This window comes from Rhea americana, unplaced genomic scaffold (genome assembly GCF_003343005.1).
Source record: "Rhea americana isolate MKP2758 unplaced genomic scaffold, rheAme1 scaffold_120, whole genome shotgun sequence".
NCBI lineage: Eukaryota > Metazoa > Chordata > Aves > Rheiformes > Rheidae > Rhea > Rhea americana.
In genome coordinates, this window is record NW_028185262.1 from 2,414,401 (window position 1) to 2,434,844 (window position 20,444).

Consider the following 20,444-nt stretch of genomic DNA (forward strand, 5'->3'; position numbering starts at 1 on the left):
AGACTGGAAATTCGATGCTGTTTTACTTACAAAATGTTTCTCATGCAAGTGTTCCCAGAAGCTGTTTTATAGTAAAGTTTGAATCAAATACAATAAAAATCAAATCAAATCTAAGCTCATTCATTCTAAAACAAACAAAACAGCTCAGGTTTCAATTTGGGTATGATAATGAGTGCATGCAAAAATATTCATGTATTACATATTTGATTTTCATGGAAAAGTCATAAATTTACAAGCAAACCTCAGCCACTACCTATGTGTATCACAACAGTACAGATTCATGTACAAATTAACAGTGTAGTTGTACATCATTGTGTGCATGAGGTTATTCAAATGCAGTATCTAAACACTGACCTGAACAGATTGCGTAAATGCAAAAGTCCTATGTTCATGGTATTACTAATTTTTGACTACTGTCAAAAAAATACCAGCTAGAGAGTAAAAGAATCAGGTATCATTTAAGGCTTGATAGCTTGAATATCAGCCACGCTCCTCTCATCAGTACTTTTCCATTCCCAAATATAGGTTCAATGTGTTTTTACCATGAAAGGTATTTTTGCTAACGCCTCAAAAAATTCTAGAGAAAATTAATGCCCCATGCCAAAAGCTTTCTCTGCAAAGGTGTAAAGGCTCTCTCAAAAGGTTATTTGCAATGATTTCTGTCCTAGCCAACCTCCACATGGCGAATATCACGATTAAGTCAGCAGTGACGCCCTATGTAAACGAGGTGATTATCAGAACTATATGTATCTGGTTACTAGACTGTAAGCACTTAGAGGAGACCGGCATCAATATTTCCAAGACAAGTACTTTTTCTCTTAGCATTCCAAATATTGATTTTTTTTACTATACAATGGTTTTACATCAACATTTTAAAGATTTTTAAAAAGCATATAAAAGAAAGCCAGTTCTTAATCTCTAGAAATATGAATATGTTCACATTACTTAGTTCTATTATCTTTTTACAAAATCCAATCAGAGAAGCCTTAGTAAAACAAGTAATAGGACAACAAAAAATAAGCTTTCTCTGTGGTAAACTTTTGACTTTTACATAAAAAGAGTATGTTAGTGACTTCAAAACCTCAAAAAAAAGTCAGAAAATAACATGTAGAAAGTGTGTAGATATTAATAAGAGACTTTAACCTTGCATTAGCTATTTCATTAAAATAATCTCTGCATTTGTTTGAACTGTGCTATGGACTTCCTGGTGTTTCTGAAATAGTCACCTCTTGGTTTATCATRAACTTATATAATTTGTAGACTGTCAGTTGAGAGCCAGCCATTATCAATCAAGTCTGGAACCCTGTTGCCAGCAACAGCCAATACTACATTTCGCAGTGAAAGGTGTGAAACTTCTTTGTCCTTCTTTCATATGTCTCTACTGCCTGTAGTGCACCTGCTGATGATTCAAGTATCTGTTTTACTTTATTTGCTAATCTGCATAACTCGATGATAATTTGTCATAATTTGAGCCCTTCATGGCACATTTCAGCAAACAAAAGTTAGGTTTATAACAGCTTTTTCTGAAGTAATAGCAGTGCTATCATTGCAAAACTACATGTTATGTTCTGTGTCTACATGAAATGTTGAGGCTTCACTTGAAGATAAGGGATAAAATGCTGGTCCCACTTAAGGGTCGCTACTGTTCTTTGACAACACCAAGGTTTAGCCATTGGTTCTTTGTGTTACACAAAGCGCATGTTATAAAGAAAGTCTGACTTATCAGAACCAGAAATCAGGATTGTATCTATTGAAAGGAATGCTGTTAATACYGCCACCTAAGAGCACAGCTGATGAAAGTTACAGTATTAGAAATATTAGAGATATCTTATTAAGTATTGCCATAAATGCACGGAATAAAGTGATGTTCCAGGAGTGCCTGGATGAACAAATTGGAGAAATACGGGTGTGAGTCATAGTAGGAGTTCAGGATTCAAAACATTTCATGCAAAGCTGTACAAAGACATGCAGTTAACCTCTCATGTCCTGATAATGATATTGGAAATTCTTTTGTGTGCTACAGTGTTGGACTTGTGCCTCATGGGGAAGCTAGACTTGGTTCTTCTGATGTATCTACGGCCATTCTTTTTAAATAGTGGCATAGTTATCTCATTTTAGACATCTAAATTGAAAATTTTTTGCAAATACAGTTCTGAAACACTCTATGATCCTAGGATAGGATCAAATTTTGCATTTCTTACCCATCTCCACTTAGGAGAGAGGATGGATTTCATCCCTTAAAACATTGCAGGTTTCATCTTTTGGAATGCATTTCCTGAACTGGAAATCAGCAGGGCTAGAGGGAATTTGCATTTTCAAATGTTCCTTTTACTAAGGAACCAGAGGGTTTGTTTGGCTAGAAAAAAATAGTATGTTTTTAAGTTTCAATTAAAAAGACAGTCAGCCGTTTCACACAGCATCTCTCATCACCATGTAATACTCTATAAAATAGAGTACAAGTACAAATTTATATAAGAAAACATAATTCATTGTTTCTTCAACTAGAAATGTGGCTCTCAACATCTGCTCACCACAAAGGATTCCTGTCTGCCTTTTGGCACATTGCTTCAGGTTTCACAGGCAAGCTGGGGAAGAATCTCCAGAGTAAGGACTCCATGGGAAATTCTAGCTCTGTTGAAATCAATTGAGTTTCACCATTAGCCTTAAAGAAGTTAGGAATTAACTCCCTTTTTAGGCTAGAAGGATAGTCTTTGTTCTAAAAATGGTGTTTGGTTAGGGTTCCCTGGAGGTCACTCTTAAGTCCAGTCTCACCTGCTGTGCAGACTATGAGCCTGTACTTGTGACATGAATTGTTTTACACGTGCTACAGCTTCCAGAATCCGTAAGAGCCCACGTACCTGCGCAGATRAATTGGTAAGGACATCTGACAAGTAACTGTCAAGCAGTCTGAAAGACAGTCATGTAGGTGGCAGGCAAAGGGAAGATAAAGCATGTCAAGCTTATGGTTACTCCTGGGAACATTCTGTCAGAGCATTATAGGTATAGCTGCTTTATCTAAGCCAGATATGCTAATCTTTTGCAGTTAAGGGATCTCTTATGGTGTTTCTGTACTATACAGAGAAACTTGCAGTTATTTTATAAGGTTCGCAGACCTGAGCACTGTGTGCATTACTGGGATCTSCCTGCAGTAAGTTCCTTGCAGGACTGTGGACTGTATCTATACTACCCTTAGCATGAGGAGTTCTGATCCCAAATATGACCCTTTGGCACTGATGTAACATAACTATTAAATAATGACAATCATAAAACTTGCCTACAGTGTGTGCRTATTTCATGCAAGCTTTGGCATCATAAGTAAAGCTGTTCTTCCACCTTGTGGTTAAATAGACTATTGCTTGCAGAGTTTGTGCATTAAAAATCAAGCACTGCATATGAATAATGCTATTAAACAGATACACTGCACAGAGCACTGTTGCTATCACAGAACCCCTCCTTCAGACCAGTGCTATGAATATTAACTWGCTGTATTTTGTATGGTGAACACTTGTGYGTACATGTATGTGTGTGTGTGCATGCCCACATGTGAGCGTGCAAATTAATAGAGTTAGGTTTCCCTCTAGTGGCCTCAGCYCACAGAAGTTTTGAGACTTGGTGTAACAATGACTAAAGTCTCCTTTAGTTTCTCCAGTAAAAAAAAACGTTATTCAGTGCTACATGCGAGCTTTGTCACATTGGTTTAAAAAAACAGAAAGACTTGGAAACAGAGTGCAAGTATGTCACAGACCAGAAAAAAAACGATYTCGTCAAATAGAGATTGTGGCCTGTTTCTGTGAGCAATGTCACTAGAACTAAAAGGAGTCATTTAGAGGCAGCGAAAAATTCATCTATGCTTTCTTCTCCATTTCCACTCTCTCCACCCCTATTTTCCACTTTTTACTTTCAGCTACTTAAGCAATCATACAGTCTTTGTCATTGCATCAGGGTGCAATTCAGCACAATTGGGTCCAGCATCCCCAGTCAGTCACCACACAGCAAAGCCCAACTTCAAAACCAGTAATTAAACATCAATTCTGTGCTAATGTAATAGAGGTAGCTTGAGATACATAATTTTGTAGTAAATGCAGAAGATCTGCACTGTGTGAAACACTGGAACACACTGGCTAACATACTTCAGAGCCAGTAAGTGAATATCAATGTTTTTAATGGTCCTAAATTACACTTCATTCCAAAGCAGGATTAGCTTGGTTATGTAAGAGGGACTGATTTGGTTCAAGGAAGAATAGGGAGGCATGAAAAGAACAAGCTGTTTAAAATCTATGCCTGCTTCTCAGATGTTGCTGTTCTCTAAAGAGTGGTTTATTAATTATGTGCCATCCTCCTCCTCATTATCATTCCAGTTCCACCAGCTGGCACTATTCTAAACTGATTCTCCTTGCATAGTAGGTGCTCCCCAAACACAGCGTAAAAATCAACCCTCATACATCACACTCCTTTTTTGTCACTCAATTTATAATTATGATCAGCAGTCAAAATGTTCCCAGAATAAACCGTCAAAGTCACTGAGGAACATCATTTTACCTAGAGCATCACATTGCAATCACTCCCCAATAACCAAACCTTCGTTTCTTTTGTTCATCTGATCAGTAGACTGACAGCTGATTATAAAAAGGAGCTGACCCTGGAGCCTCTCTGTTTTTTTGACTTCAGATGACAAAAAGGGAGATTTTCACTTTAAGACGCTAAGTAAACTAGTTTTGATCAATAATTTTTTATACCAAGAATTGAACTGCAGTGGCAAATTTCAGCTGTAGGACTGTACTCTCACTTCCCCTGAATGTGAAGTTTTTCAGATCCAGAATGGACAACATACAGAGGTAAGCAGAAATACTGAGTTCAGATATAAAGACAAATGCRGATTTCTGTTGAGTTCTAGTACTAGTTTGTAGATGTAAAGCTAGTGATTCAGTCTCCATGTCTAATTAGATGGATGCCACATCTAATTATAAGGTTCATTTTCTTACAGTAGCAAACCAAAGTACATTATTGTCTATAATTATTTTCAAAACAACAAGAATCCAAGAAATCTGGCAGTGGGCCCAGGCACAGATTAACAGTTTATTTTTTCACCTATCTTATATCACAGATAAAGGCTACCAGCATGAACAACAGGTGGGACTTTTACCCCATGACGCCAGTTTTTAGGAGYAGATATCACTGTGGAGGGGAAATGACGGAGACCAGTCAGGACTAGCCAACCACGCAGGTACAATGAGAACATGAAGTCAGTTGACAGTCCCACAGAAAAGGATCTGGACTTTTAGGGGCCTGCAAACTGAAACATTACTGTACATTGTCGTACTGCTGAAAAAAAAAAGAACAAACTGAGATAACACATCCTGGGATGTATGAACAGAATTAATACATATTAAGCAATTTTTATGCTCTTGAAGATTTTCCTGAGGTCTGGTTGGATTACTCTATCCTGTTTTGGACACTGTACTTAAAGAAAGATTCAGACCAATTAAAATCAAAATGAGAGTGAATAAAATTTGGAGTTTGGAAAAAAAAAACAATTATAAAAAAGATCAAAAGACAAATTACTTATAGACAAGGAAATCAAGGGAACATGGAGTGACAGTATCACACACATAAGTGATAGTAAAGAAAAAGAGAATAAATTACATGCCCACTATGGCTGGGACAAAAAGTAACCGCAAAATAAAGGAAGAGTTAGGTTAGATGTGAGGAACTATATTCCAATGAAAAGTACAGTGAAGTGTTGGAATAGGTTGCTCAAAGTAATTGTGGATTCCATCACTGAAGGTTTTTAAAAGTTGGTTAGACAAACATCTTCTAGAGACACCTAACCTACGGGCAGGAAGAACTGGATGACGTCCAGAGGTATCTTGAAGCCCTATTTTTCTAAGATTCTACTCTATGATGATAGTTTTACACCAAAAGACCATCACATCATCTTTTGTTGGAACAACCATTTTTACATAAATGAGATGCTCTTTAACCGACAATGGTATCATAGCAAGTCACGGGAGAAAACCTCTTATGCAGTATTTCCACACCTTCCTACCTGCTGGCATTTATTTTAGAAAACCTTCACCTACTCCTTGCCCCGACTCTTCACATCAGTCTACTGATGTTTACTTACAATGTAAAAATTTGCTCACAGGGTGAAAGGTCCCCTCTTGTACTTATTTTTGCAGATGCACTTCTATACAAAATCTATATATGAACTGTAATTGAGTTGTATTAACACCTCCATTTGTCCTTCTCCTTCCTCTGTTTACCTTAGTTTTCAGAGCAGTGGTAAGTCCCTCTCTAAATGCCAGGAAAAGAACACAGGACATCAAATTACTACCAGAAACAGCTCTTGTATAACATGCTGATATGTTAATGTACCAAGACTTGACACATGGCCCAGAGTTTCATATTTTCATCAGTGTTTCCTATTCTATTAGAAGCCAGCTAGATTTGGTATGTTAGGGCCTAGCCTGAAGCAGAAGGCCTCAGGTGCTATTTGCATGAGACCATCAGTGCCCATTTCGTGCGTGTGGTACACCTGCACAGGCGCTCACTGCAGAAAGAAAAGGCCATACCGTAAAGCTGTAAAAGCAGAAAATAAAGGATAAGTGTATTTATCTGTTAGATTCTCTTAAATCAGCGTCATGACTTCTGCTAGCAGAAACATGCGCGTCTCAAAACACTCCACTACCTCAACTCGTCCTYACAGGCCTTCCCCTGTGCCCGTCCTACACGGCTTTAAGATGGAGGCTCGGAAAAGGAGGACTACAGCTCCCAGCATGCCCCGCGTCATCGCCCCTCCCCCCAGTGGTGTCTTGATTGGCTGCATAGCCTCTGGGGAGCCAATAAGCATCAGAGACCCTCGGCGGGCCGCAGCGCTCCTTGGGGAGTGTAGTCCACTTTGGGGGGAGCGCAGGGCACGATGGGAGTTGTAGGCGCCTCGTCGGCGCGGCCGCGGAGGGCGGCGGTTGCTGGCGGCCGGCGGCGGCGGCGCCTGCGCAGTGGCGGCGGCGGCCGGCGGACGCGGCGCGTGGCAGGAAGCGGAAGGAGGCCGGCGGCGATCGATCCCTGACGTGTCTCTCGGAAGCCGCCGCCGCCGCCGCCTGCTCTTTGCACCCGTCGGGCGGCCGCCATGGGGAGTGAGTATCGGGGCGCCGGGCGGGCCGCGGGGGCTCGGCGGGCCGCGGCTGCCCTTCGCGCCCCCGAGACGGGCCCTCCGTGCGGGCTGCTGGCGGCTCGGGCGGCGGGGAGCCGTCTGCGGGGCCGCGCTGCCTCCCGCGGGGGCCTGGGGGCCCGCGGGCAGCCCTGCGCAGGCCGGGCTCCTCKCCCGACTTCTGACCGGGAGGGTCTCCCGGGGGGTTCCCCCCCTCTCACGGTGAAAGACTCTTCTTGTGGCCGGGACTGGCCACAGGTCGGAGCGTGCCCGTTGCCTTGCTGAGGCAGGGAGAGGTGCAGGACGCCAGGTTAAAAACCAGCGCAGTTACCGGGGTGAACCGCGCCTCCGGATCGCGGCGTTTAGAAGCTGGACAAATGAGTTACCGGTCTGCTCCCTCGAGGAGGAGCCTGATCGTCTCTTGAAAAGCATCTTAGTCGGTGTATACATTATAGTAGACGTAGGAGAGAGTCACAGCTTGATTCAAGTTAAAACCACAAAACAGCGTAACTTTTCTGGTAGCTACTAGTTTGAAATTAAACGAACAACTTCTGTGGTGTTGCCATAAAGTATTACAAAACGGACACTAAGCTTGTTGCCTTCCACAAAGAAGTAGTTTCAGTTCTCTTACACYGAAGGCTTCACCACTCGGATCAGTCCAAAACATGTGTTTGCAGTCTGAGATTTGTAGTGAGAGGTTTAGCGTTAACTTTCTTCCAAATCAGGCCTTTCAGTGTCTGTTCACAGGAGAATATGTGATTCTGTAGAGAGAACCTCCCCTTTTGTATGCTTTTTCTGAGACTGAGGCAACTTTGACTTTTCCTAATAAGCAGGTAAATCCTTTTAACTGGGAGATCATCACATGAAAAGTTTTGTAAAGTAACTTGARTTATTGCTCGTGAACTATATGTAGGAATTCTTCAGCTCTGTGGCCCAAAAGTAACCTCTGAATTAAACAAAAGCAGACTTGGGTATTGTATTTCTTAAATTTCAGATTAGAGAAGAAGCTATTATGAAATAAAAGTTCAATGATGTTGATAAACTCCTACAAAACAGCAGCAGGTTTTTTTTGTGCTGTTAGCCCTAATCAGTGAGATTAAAAAGATAGTAAATTTTTGTCGGTATCCAATCCATATTATACCTAGTAAGAGGTACTTGGAACAGATAAGAATAAAAAGAGTGCTTTGTTAATGGAGACTTTTAGAATTTAAAGTAGGTGTCCAGATCCTGTTTTCTTTGAGTTTTTCCATATGTTCTTTGTGTATTCACTGTGTCTTTCAACTAATTTTTTTACAGTTAAATTTCTTGAAGTAATCAAGCCCTTCTGTGTTATCTTACCTGAAATCCAAAAGCCAGAACGGAAGGTAATGAAAAGATTAATTAAATTTCCTTCATAGGACTGTATTTGTGTAACATAATTTGTTTACAGCTTAGTTTGCATTTATGTTTTTTTTCTGTTGGGATAATTTTCAGTATAGGTATGCTTATTTTTGATGGAGTGCTTGTCTAGTGTGTCTTGTAGCATGAATATGGTTGTAAAAGGGTATCTTTGTTGGTAAATACTCTTGGACAGGTATGGTTGTGTTTTAGCAGTGAACCATGAGTTGTTGAAAGCAGTAAATACTGGAGTGTGAACTATAGTAGTTTAAAATAGCAACCAGAACATCTTTGCTTCTTAAGTTCTAATCTAAGATTATTTGTTCAAATAAGCCTTCCCTTCCCCCCCCCCCCCCCCCCCCAATCAGCAACTGGTTCTCATGAAAATATAAGGGTTATTTCTGTGGAAGTACTAGAGTTACTTCTCACTTGTATAAGCTTGTTTATTTGGATTAAAGTTTCAGTAAAACTTGTCATTTTTCCTCAGCTTTATAAAATGTGAAAGGGATGAAAAGTTAGTTATTTTCTTCAATATGTCCTATACTTTGTCCTTTCAGAAGAGAATCAAATGAGCTTAAACTACTATGAAAGTTGACCAGTTATTGTTATCTTGACAGCCTTATTTGCTTTGTTTTTCCCTTAGATTCAGTTTAAAGAAAAAGTATTATGGACAGCTATCACACTCTTCATCTTCTTAGTATGTTGCCAGGTATGTTTCTTTCCCACGTTCTTAAGATGGAATGTTGAAAGGATGTTACAAAGTCTGTACTTTAATCCTGTTTCTCTCTGTTGTTTGAAAATTCAGATACCCTTGTTTGGCATCATGTCATCAGACTCAGCAGATCCTTTCTACTGGATGAGAGTGATTCTGGCTTCAAATAGAGGTATGGTCAGTAATGTGGAGTGAAATGCTTTGGGCTTGCTCTTACRTTACACTCCATTTTAATGAAACCAAATCAGTAAGGAGAGAAAAAGTTGTTTTATGTATTACATAATGATAAAAAATATGGACATTGAAAAAGGCACAACTTCGTTGGCAAAATGAGTTTATGGCTGGATGTATATAATTATTATTTAGGCCAAAAAATGAGGATTTTGGAAGAGGAGGTGTAAGGGTTAAGGGAAAGATGATTCCTGATTACTTGTATAGCTGCCATTACAATGTTCTGTATATTTTTCAAGATTTCTGATTCATCTTCGAAGCTATATGCTTCCATTGCAGTTTTCTGGATGACATCTTTGAGTCACAATATCTCACGATAGATTAAAATTCATAATAACTTATATAAATTGTTCAGTTTCTCACTGAGGCTTTTTACTGCAGTTGTAAGTTAAGAATTGTGACAGTTACCTGAATAAATATATCTTTTGGGATATCTATCAGTTTGTGCTGTGATGAGATCTATGTATATGCATACAACTTGAAGTAGTCACAAAAACAACTCTTTTCTTCTTTTTAAAATAATGAATAATATGAAGTATGATTGTCAAAGGCATAAAACAATGTAGGAGTTTCTTTTTTATGTGATACAGTTGTTCCAGACAGGAGCAGTCTTTCCTGCAAACAGAGTTCTTAAGGTACTGAGAAGTACTACATTGCTTAGCAGACTGACTTTAAGTAAATTCTATTTTCACTGAAAACCTTTATGGAGATTTGGAGTTTTATATTATCGCCATCACGATACAATGCCTGGAAAGTCCAACTTTGAACTTCARAGGTGGCTGGAAATATACAGTCTGTTATTTTCTTTCATTGTGCTTCCTGTGTCTGTCAGGTACGTTGATGGAGCTGGGTATTTCACCTATTGTGACTTCTGGCCTCATCATGCAGCTCTTGGCAGGCGCCAAGATAATTGAAGTTGGTGACACCCCAAAGGACAGAGCTCTTTTTAATGGAGCACAGAAATGTGAGTAACAGATGGTATTCGAGACTGAGAAAATGTTTTGGAGTATCTAACCCTAACCACAACAACCATAGACTTACCCTGCAGTTAGTCCTGAAGTCAGATGTACAGGTTTCTGTACATGTGAGCATGTGTTTACAATGCGCTAAAAATTTCTGTGTTTAAGCAGTCTTTTACTCACTGCTTTTAGCTCACTAGCTGTTAAGCTTTAGATTGGTTTGTAAAGGAAATGTATCTGTGCAATTGGTCTTGCTGCTGTAATCTCATCAGATAAGCTAAGTGATGTACAAACTATGGAGRCCCAACCTTTGAATGGTGTTCGTCAGTCTTAACACAAACAGGTTAATCTTAAGTTTGTTGTAGTTGTTCTTGCCTTGCAGTTACTTAGAATGGTTCTTTTTCAATAATAGGGGATGTGTATGCTCACTTGATAAATGCCTTTTAGATAAACTTGAATCTTCTCTAGCTATTTTTTGCTGCTCTGCAACACTTTCTGATCTGTTCATTGAAAAAAAAATCATAAATTGCTACGGTGATATCTTAATTCTGTCGGAGTTTTCAATACTTAAGGCTATCTTTGGTAATCCGAAATACTTGCGTCTGAGTGTATTTTTTTCTCTTTTTCTATTGGATTTCTTTCTATGTTGAAATGTTTGTGTTACTTATTTCCAGTGCCAGATTTTGGACAACAGATTTAAATTTGCCCTTGAATTTAAGTATCTGGTGACTTATTTTTATAGGAAGTTGGGAAGGAATACAAAAGTGCTTATATATGTCTTGATTTTGTCTGCTGGCATAAATCTGCAAAACAAATACCTTTTTTTTTTTTTTTTTCTACAGTATTTGGAATGATCATTACCATTGGTCAGTCTATTGTCTATGTAATGACTGGAATGTATGGAGACCCATCTGAGATGGGTGCTGGAATCTGCTTACTTATCACAATTCAGGTAATTTCTATTCCCATGTTATTATCCTTGCTCTGAAGGAGTAAAAAAAGCAGCCTACGGACTGTTGCCTGCCTCGYGTGTAGAGAAAAGAACTCAATGTGCCTGCTTCCTCATTTATAGTCTTTCCTTGTCTTATTAATACAAGCTTTGTAGCAAATCAAAAACGGATGTGAGTAATGCTGTGATTCTCTTCTGCAGCTTTTCGTTGCTGGATTGATAGTTCTGCTCCTGGATGAGCTCCTACAGAAAGGATATGGTCTTGGTTCTGGCATCTCTCTCTTCATTGCCACCAATATTTGTGAGACTATTGTATGGAAGGCTTTCAGCCCCACCACTGTGAACACAGGACGAGGTAATATGACATGTTCCGTTCCTTTTACTTGCATTAGGATTGAATTATTTTATGGCTTGRAGCATAATAAATCAAGTAGCTTCAAATTCACAGCCTTCATATTCTTTTATAATTCCAGCTCTTTACAGGCTTATGTAGAATGGTATAATGATCGCTTAAAAATAATTATTTCAGTTGCAGAAAGGTCTTTCTTTTTTCCATGAGAGCAAAAAACTTTTGTTTGTTTGTTTTTGTCAGCATGTTAACTTAAATGTTTCTGGCATCTTAGTTATGTAGATGCCATGCAGTGAATCTTGTTGATGTGGAAAGTGCTCCTATGCAGGCTACAAGTGCAGAGACAGTTTTGTTTTGTGGGGGTTTTTTTGTTAGTATCTCACAAGGTATTTTCTGAACTCTATTTCTTACAGTGTCTTCAGTACAACTTAATAGTGGTAGACTGCTATTATATTAAGGCTGCTGCCTAATTTACTGACAAATGTCACCTGTTTCTTTCTACTCTTTGCATTTCTTGCTCTTTGTCCTGAAGACCTTATTGTCTAAACCTAATAGGGGATTATGTTGTTTTAGGTACTATTAAGTAGAAGACAGAAGGGAGGTTGTTACATTTGCTGCAGTAAAAAATGAGTAATTCCCCAAGAATGATAGCATAAAGCATGTTGTCTCCATCTTTAAAAAATTTTTTTTCTTTCAATGACTTTGTGAATAACAGTGTTTCTGGATATCAGTGGTCATCTCATTTGATTTTTGGGTTCTGATTAGTTTCTAGGCCACTACAGTAGGATTTCCAAAAATTCCTGGTACTAATGTAACTGATATGAAAGAAGACAGTGGTAAACCTCAGAGCATGTTCACGATGAGAAAGGTTGCAGCAATCGCGTTCTGAATCCTGTATTTCAGAAATATGCCTAATAGGACAAAGCATTGAAGTTTGGAGACACCACAGCACACATAACTTGGGTTGTTCTTTTTTTCCATTCCAAGGTATGGAATTTGAGGGAGCCATCATTGCTCTGTTCCATCTTCTGGCTACTCGTACAGACAAAGTCAGAGCTCTTCGTGAGGCCTTTTACCGTCAGAACCTCCCCAACCTCATGAACCTGATTGCTACCATCTTTGTCTTTGCTATCGTAATCTATTTCCAGGTCAGTTGGTATCAAGACTTGTAAAACTATGTGATAGAATTAAATCTGTATTCTGCTTAACTATATGGGGAGTTACATATTTATCATCTAGTGCCTTCAGAAGATTTGCTTTTGGGCCTGCCACATATAGATGTTCATTTAGCACTAGCTTCTCCTAATCAGTTTCCATACTTACTGTAGCCACTCAAAGACTTAAGACCACCATGGGCTCTCTAAAAGAACAGATGAATGTGTATATATACCTTATAATTTATATATATACACCTTATAATCTATATAATATATATATAAATAAAATTATATTATAATAATGCCTTAGCCAAAATACTATGGCTTTTTGCTGGAAAATACCTTAAAACTAATCAAAACAGATTTGATATTCTTCAGCAGCTTGCTGAAATAAACACTAAGAAATTCAGACTTAAAGAATTTAATGTCTCTTTTTCTGGACACTATGCTCAGTCTTCTTACACCTTCAAATTTCTTCTAGTGTCTAGACATTTCATATCTTTTAAATGTGTGAATTTAGACAGCCCTTCAGGTTTCCAGGGCCTTGGCAAAACTGTTTAAGTGGATAGTTCCTCTAGGTATTGTATGTGATACTTGCTGGAAGTCATTGCGTTTTTTTATTTTATTTTATTTATTTTTATTGTTAAGGCCTTGCACTTGCAATTGACCTGTGGTGTATTTTCAGCTCATCAAGATACGATGAGATTTTTTCCTTGGAAAATTTTTCAGGGCTTCAGAGTGGATCTTCCTATCAAATCTGCTCGCTACCGTGGCCAGTACAACACCTACCCTATCAAGCTGTTCTACACTTCCAACATTCCCATTATTCTTCAGTCTGCCCTTGTGTCCAATTTGTATGTCATCTCCCAGATGCTTTCTGCTCGCTTCAGTGGCAACTTACTGGTTAGCCTACTGGGCACGTGGTCTGTGAGTATTTCCTTGTGTCTTTCATACAGCTTTGTAATAGTCATATTAAAATGCTTAGTTGAAGAAATGGTCTCTGTAAACATTGAAGTGCGTTACTGCAGGTGGTCTTGTACATTGAAACTCCTAGATTCGTAATTAGGAGTTATTACTCAATTTAAACTATGAGTGCTAGTTTAAATTGATAGAATATGAGACTAGTTGTGAAGAGTTTAGATGTTTTGTCTTTGTTTACCTTGGGCTCTTCTCTGCTGACGTGGGTATTTTTGCTTTTTGTTGCTGTATTCCATTTCCACGTTGGAAGCTGCTGAAAGTTGAATCTGTGTGTGTATCACTACAGCAGCAGACAGTGTACATAAAGCTGATAGATAAATCTAGACTTAGCTTAATGGCAAAGAAATAGTGAGAAAATTGGTGACCGCTTGCTTCCTTTTCTAGGATACGTCATCTGGAGGCCCAGCTCGTGCTTATCCAGTTGGTGGACTTTGCTATTATCTATCGCCTCCAGAGTCCTTTTCTTCAGTGTTAGAAGACCCTGTCCATGCAGTTGTTTATATTGTATTTATGTTGGGATCCTGTGCTTTCTTCTCCAAGACATGGATTGAAGTCTCTGGCTCCTCTGCCAAAGATGTAAGTTTACATATTAAAAAAAGAAAAAAAAAAGGTGGGGGGTGAGGAAAATACATGATAGAAACAGTGTTGTAAGAGAAGTAGGGACTTTTTTCTGAAATGGCTGTTGTGCTGATAATCTTGTTGTCGTCACTGGTATAAACAGACTTAGCTCTTTCTGATCCAGAGCCATTTAAAAATAAGAACTTTTGTCTTTTTTGGTAAGAGTAGAGATGGAGGATAGAATCAGGGTATTTTTGACCCATTTTCTTTATTCTTTTTTCGTAAGCAACAACAACAAAACTCCAAAAGACATAATTGCTTTCACTGGCATTAGGAAGCTTCTGGCGTTACTGCATGACGTCTGATCAATGTGAGAGAAGACAAATTTACATGAAAGTTGTAAACTTTTTTTAGTGACAAATGACAGCTGCATTGTGTGCAAGGCAGGTACCTCTTGAGGACTTGCTAGTCCTTACAGTCCCAATGGACATAGGTCTGGTATAAGGAGATCTTCGTTTCTTTTGGGGGAAGGTTAACTAGAAGTTACTTCTCTCTTGAGAGAGCAGATACTAGTGTACCTGTGCCTAGTCACTTAAAACTTTATTGAATATTTATTATTCAGCCAGTGTTTCATTCTGAAATTAGAATTGGAAAACAAGATGGAAAGTAGCTGTCATCATGAAGTTTCTTTTGTATTGTGTGGTTTGGTGTAGAAAATAGTTTGACAAGCCATATGGAATGGTTTTAGTCCATTCTTTAACAAATACGTAATAGCTGTTGCATGGTTACTGTAACAGCATGAGCACTCTTCTTTTGGACTTGCATCTAGTTGCTTTTTGTCAGAYGTGGAGGGAGGCACTCACAGCCATGTATAGCTAGGTTTTCTTTCGATATGAACCAAGAAACGTCTTTTAACCCTTAAATGCACTTTCCTGATGCTGAAGAAAAGGATTTTAAGTTCACATTAAACAATGTAAAAAACCGATAAATCATTGCTTAAATGTTCATAATGTAGTACCAAAATGGTAACTTAGCCATCTGGAAGTGCATGGTTACGCAGTACTTTGGATTCAAAGACAAGCAGCTTAAGAGGTTTCCCTGCTGGAGTTTCAGTACCCCTCAGATGATTATTCAAGTGTTTGCAGGGCTCTGTTGTAACTCTGTACAACTGTAGTAATCCAGTTTTAAAATAATGTTCCAAAAGCACTTTCTTTCTAAGTTGCATTGTTTCTGTGGCTTGATTTATAATGCAGCCCCTCAAATACCTGTTAGCTCAGCTGAACAGGTTTGCTAACATGTACTAAACCCTAACCAGTAGATGGTAGATGACAAAATAGGAATTGGCTTGTGTGTGTGAGAGTCTACCAATTTCCAGACTTTTCTTTTCACAGTAGGACAAGAATTACATAAAAGCTTTGCATAATTGGCAACGTGGAGAAGTGCCTGTGACTGCAGTCCATCCAGATGTAAAATATTGGATAAAGTCTAATTATTAATATAAGAAAAAGTTTTTACTGAAGTCCCTTGGTTACGTTTTCACATACTACTTGGTTTTATGGCTTTGACAAATGACACTAAGCTTACTTGTTCCATTTCTTGATTCTTGCAGGTTGCGAAACAGCTAAAAGAACAGCAAATGGTAATGCGAGGCCATAGAGAAACCTCCATGGTACATGAACTAAATAGGTGAGCTGCACATTTCACAAGCTGTGCAAAGTGTTACAGGGAAACAGTGCACATCTTGTTTAGACTTCCATTTTTTAGATGCTAAAACGTGGATATTCTTTAAGCTTCTGTATTATATGCATAAGATATAGTATACACTCTCTTGTTAATAGCTGGATTTACACAGTGCAGCCTGCTGTTGTCTTACAATTAAGGAATGTACCTTAAGCTCTGGGGCTTTTATTTTCCTCTTGTTTTTGTACTTTTTCACTTTTATACTTATTTTTACAGGATCGTTAATAGTGAAGCTTTAAATATAATTGACTACTTCAAACTGTTGCACAAGTATTTTTACAGTAATTTTTAATATGTTAATATGTCTTAAGAATTCTGTTTGCACACTGATCTTGCTTGAGAGAAAAGAAACAACAACAACAGCCAGCTTCTTAAATCTACTAGATGTAGAGTTAGGCAGGGATTTGTCTCTAAGTTTTTTAATTGCAGAGTAGGGCTCATGCAACCTTCATATTATCAAAGAATCACAACTTTAGATTTCATTCATTTGTGAATGACTTGGGGAGCTAGAAGCCATGCATCTCATCTTTGTGCTCAGTTTCATGGAAAACAGAAACATTTTCTTTTCTGCAGCTTAGTAGTTTTTCCCTCCAGTCGAGTTGAGTTTTTCTTTCCTTATCTAGTACATTGGCACTGTTATATGTTCTTTATCTTGGATTGTTGGACCTAGAATAGAAGAGGGTATTCTGCCATTGACTTTTTTTTCTGTTCAGCTAATAATTTTAAGATTTTTTTTTTCCAACCACTTGACGTTAATTACCTCTATAGTCCTCTTCGTGTTCTCAGTGGGGTTGGCTTTCTATATAAAAACCCAGCTTTTCCAAATTACGAATTTTTCATAGTTCCTGTATACCACCAACCACCACAAATGCACTACTAGTACATTTCTAAAATCCTGAGCAAGGTCTAATGGTGCTTTTTCTATTCTCATTATGTGTTTTACAGGTACATCCCTACAGCTGCTGCCTTTGGTGGTCTCTGTATTGGTGCCCTCTCTGTCTTGGCAGACTTCCTCGGGGCAATTGGGTCTGGAACTGGAATCTTGCTTGCCGTCACCATCATTTATCAGTACTTCGAAATTTTTGTAAAGGAACAGAGTGAAGTTGGAAGTATGGGAGCTCTTCTTTTCTAAATGTAGCTTCTCATGGACCCAGGAAGAGGGGAGGAACATTCTTGAAATATACAGTCAGGTGAAAAAAAGTAAACTTGAGTATGTCATTCTATAGGAACATGTATTTTAATAATGTTTCCAAAGCGCATTCCCTTATGTTCAAACTTTTCTAGCATACTGTTTGCATTTTATAAATTGCTGGGGGAAAAAGTGCAAAAAATTTTTTTGAAGAAAATTGTTTTTTAATTATGTGTTAGGAAAATGAGCTTTCTGAATTGGATTTAGTTCAGTCATTCTTCAGTTTTTGTTTCATCCCCTTTCAAAATGAGTGTACCTGAAGCCTTTTAAGGTTTTAATAAATAGTTATGGGGAAGATTGTTTGTTTGGAAGGGATTTTTTGCATTTAACTTGTGTTTGCAGCTCCTTTGCAGTAGCGGTGAGAAAAATCTCTCCCTCTAATGCTTGAGTTCCATAGTTATGGTTGTAAGCACAATGTTTAATATATTCAGTTTTGTGGGTTTTGTTCGAGTATAGCAGATTTAGGGAGGCAATTGTTTCTTTTTACTAAATTATATCTTTAATTCCAAACGTCTTGTCTTATAATTACTAAGCTAAGCCTTTTAACATGTTGAATATTGGCTTGAGACTGTCGTCAGCTTTCTTTAAAAGTCAGAATGTGTTTTTTTTCCCACCACCCCTGCTCCATAAACAGAAAGCTCAGGTCAATCTAGATTCTGACAGAGTCTGTGCCTAAGAGTTGCAACTCTGAAACTTGGTAATACAGGCAGCTTTGTTTTTGAAAAAGAAAAAAGTAAACAAACAAACAACAACAAAACCCTTTTAATTACAATTTTTGTTGCCGTTAGCCATAGCACTTCTAGTTCTGATACTAACTGACAGAAATGGATGTTACAGTTGTTTAGATGCAAATCTTGTACCCTTTTCTAAAGCTAAGTTTCTCTGATCAATAATAAATTCTGGACACGTAGCAATGAGAATATTATCTGGCTGGTCATATCTAGTGAATTTTGAGACTGTTGTCACAGAGGAGTACAGAAAGAATGTAGGTACTTGTCTCAGTTTTTTCTCTGTAATTCTAGATATGAGACCCTTTTCAGGTAACTCCTGTTATTGCTCATGTAGAAGACTTTACTGTCTTATAGCCTCATTGACTTGGATGGTGGATATAAAAATAATTTGCAGAAAGGCATCGGGGCTCCTTTTTTTCAGGGTCATGCCCTCAAATCGGAAAAGTTACAGTAAAAGGCTTTAATGGACCAGAATAATCCTTAATTTTCCATTTTAATTTAGATTGTCAATATTAATCAGGTACCTAGGACCAAATGCAAATATTTGTGTATGAGTCTTGTAAATACACTTTTCCTCAATCAGTATTGGACAACGTGGAAACCAGAATGAGAAGTGATAACAGTGGAATGTTTCTCTACACTGCGTCAATATGACTTCCTGTGCATTTTTTCACGTTGTGCTGACAATATATAAATTACTATTTCTGCCTGGATTGATGAGACTTTTTGTTACATTCCCCAAGATGACATCCAGAAGCCCTTGTTAATACACTGACTCAAATACCAAATGCATGAGAATTTTGTGAATCCTGTATGACATGCACCTATCAATAAAAATGAAACTCCTGGGTGAAGATCAGAATTGGAAAAGGAGCACAAGTGCCAGGAGAAAATAGCCATGAAGTGCTTGCTACCAAGTATTCGCTATTACTTCACACTACCTTCTGTAATTTTCCTTTGTCTTTTATAAAATAGCGTGCCACAGCACAATTCTGGATGTGAAATCAGAGGCAGTTCAAAAGTGACTTTAAGAGAGGGAAGGACTGTGGCGAGTTTCGTTCATTTGTTTGATTTGGCGGGGGGGTGGATCTTCCCCCCCCCCGCCCCCCCCAGGAAAACAAATCTTTTCAAAATGAAGAGGACTTCACTTCTGAGTGTGCAGTTCCRGCAGGGCTGGAGCTGTACTTGCATTTTTGGTCATATCATCAGTCTGAACAAGTTGCAGTTTAGACCATCGGTTCTTGAGTGTCTCAGCACTTTTTTTATGCATCTGTATTTTTTGCTGTCTAGTGCTGGAATCTGTCGATTATCAAGCAGCTATGTCCTCAAAGCAGGACCTGCTGATCAAGACGGATGTTCACAGTGGATGTTCACAAAAGAAATAATGCCTAAACAATCTGCTTTATAATGAAATAAAGTTCATCTTTGGAACTAAGGCTTGGCTTTCAGTGCTTTGAATATTGTTACAATTCTAACAGTTGTAGAACATTGTTACCAGGCTAAAAGACTGAAAGTTGATCCCTATTGAAACAGCAGTTTATGAGAATGTCAATATAAAAGAGAGAAAAATTGTGCTTGCTTCAGAGTCTTCTCTCAACAATAGGTTGTTAACACCTTCTGAATTTACCCAGTGCATTTGTATTCCAGAAGAGCCGCAATTCAAACAGTGCTGAAGATGTGCAAGTAAATAGTGGAAGAGTAAGGTAACAAAATGTCAGTGTGACAAGAAGAGTGACTGTATAAGTACAGTGCCAGCTGGCAATTTTTTTTTTTCTTGGGGGAGTAGCATGATAGTAATAACAAGATATTAAGTACATTAGTAAAACTTGAGGACTGATGATATCCCAACATTATTTCTGCCCTCTGAGTTTTTAAACTTAAGTTGGAGTAAGAAAAAATGATGCCTATTTCCAGAAGCAGATATCTAAAAACTAATTTCTGAAAATAAAGCTACTGTTTATATGGCCTAGACTTCTGGCATGTGTGAAATAATCCTAAATAACTGCTTCATTTCTGTAAGTTGAGACACTTTCTCTGCCCCCACCCCTTGCTGCATTTTTTTTCCTCAAAAAATTTGCATTAGTAATGAAGTGGTTGCTGTAGGGATATTTTGTAATTACTATAGATAGAGGAGTTATCCACAAGACAGTTAAAATAGTAACACCAAGGCAAAGTTTGAGACCCTCTTGCTGTTGATACCATTTCAAGTGAAATTCCATTCATAGCCTGATTTTCTGCACTGTAGCTTTCATGTGAAAGCTGGTTTGCACAGCCCTACTTGCGCTAAATACCTGGAAGTAGATAAAGATTTTAATTTGAAATATTTTAATGTCAATTACATAGACGAAATAGGCTTTATTTTGC

The 20,444-nt window shown here is 38.3% G+C and overlaps 1 protein-coding gene across 1 annotated transcript; it reads left to right on the forward strand.

Moving 5' to 3' along the window:
- The first annotated feature begins 7,004 nt into the window (after positions 1 to 7,004).
- On the forward strand, positions 7,005 to 19,515 carry SEC61A1 (SEC61 translocon subunit alpha 1). The gene is made up of 12 exons (XM_085324443.1): positions 7,005 to 7,136; positions 8,447 to 8,514; positions 9,171 to 9,236; positions 9,333 to 9,411; positions 10,303 to 10,434; positions 11,272 to 11,381; positions 11,580 to 11,733; positions 12,715 to 12,875; positions 13,614 to 13,811; positions 14,247 to 14,438; positions 16,030 to 16,106; positions 17,106 to 19,515. Exons 1-12 carry the CDS (start codon positions 7,130 to 7,132, stop codon positions 17,290 to 17,292), a joined length of 1,431 nt encoding a protein of 476 aa, XP_085180569.1. The 5' UTR covers positions 7,005 to 7,129; the 3' UTR covers positions 17,293 to 19,515.
- The last annotated feature ends 929 nt before the right edge of the window (positions 19,516 to 20,444 follow it).

What these genes read in the sequence shown, in the direction of transcription:
- SEC61A1 (XM_085324443.1), top strand. An exon ending in GCCTACTGGGCACGTGGTCT is followed by an intron (nt 13,812 to 14,246) that starts GTGAGTATTTCC and finishes TTCCTTTTCTAG; the next exon opens with GATACGTCATCTGGAGGCCC. An exon ending in ATGGTACATGAACTAAATAG is followed by an intron (nt 16,107 to 17,105) that starts GTGAGCTGCACA and finishes TGTGTTTTACAG; the next exon opens with GTACATCCCTACAGCTGCTG.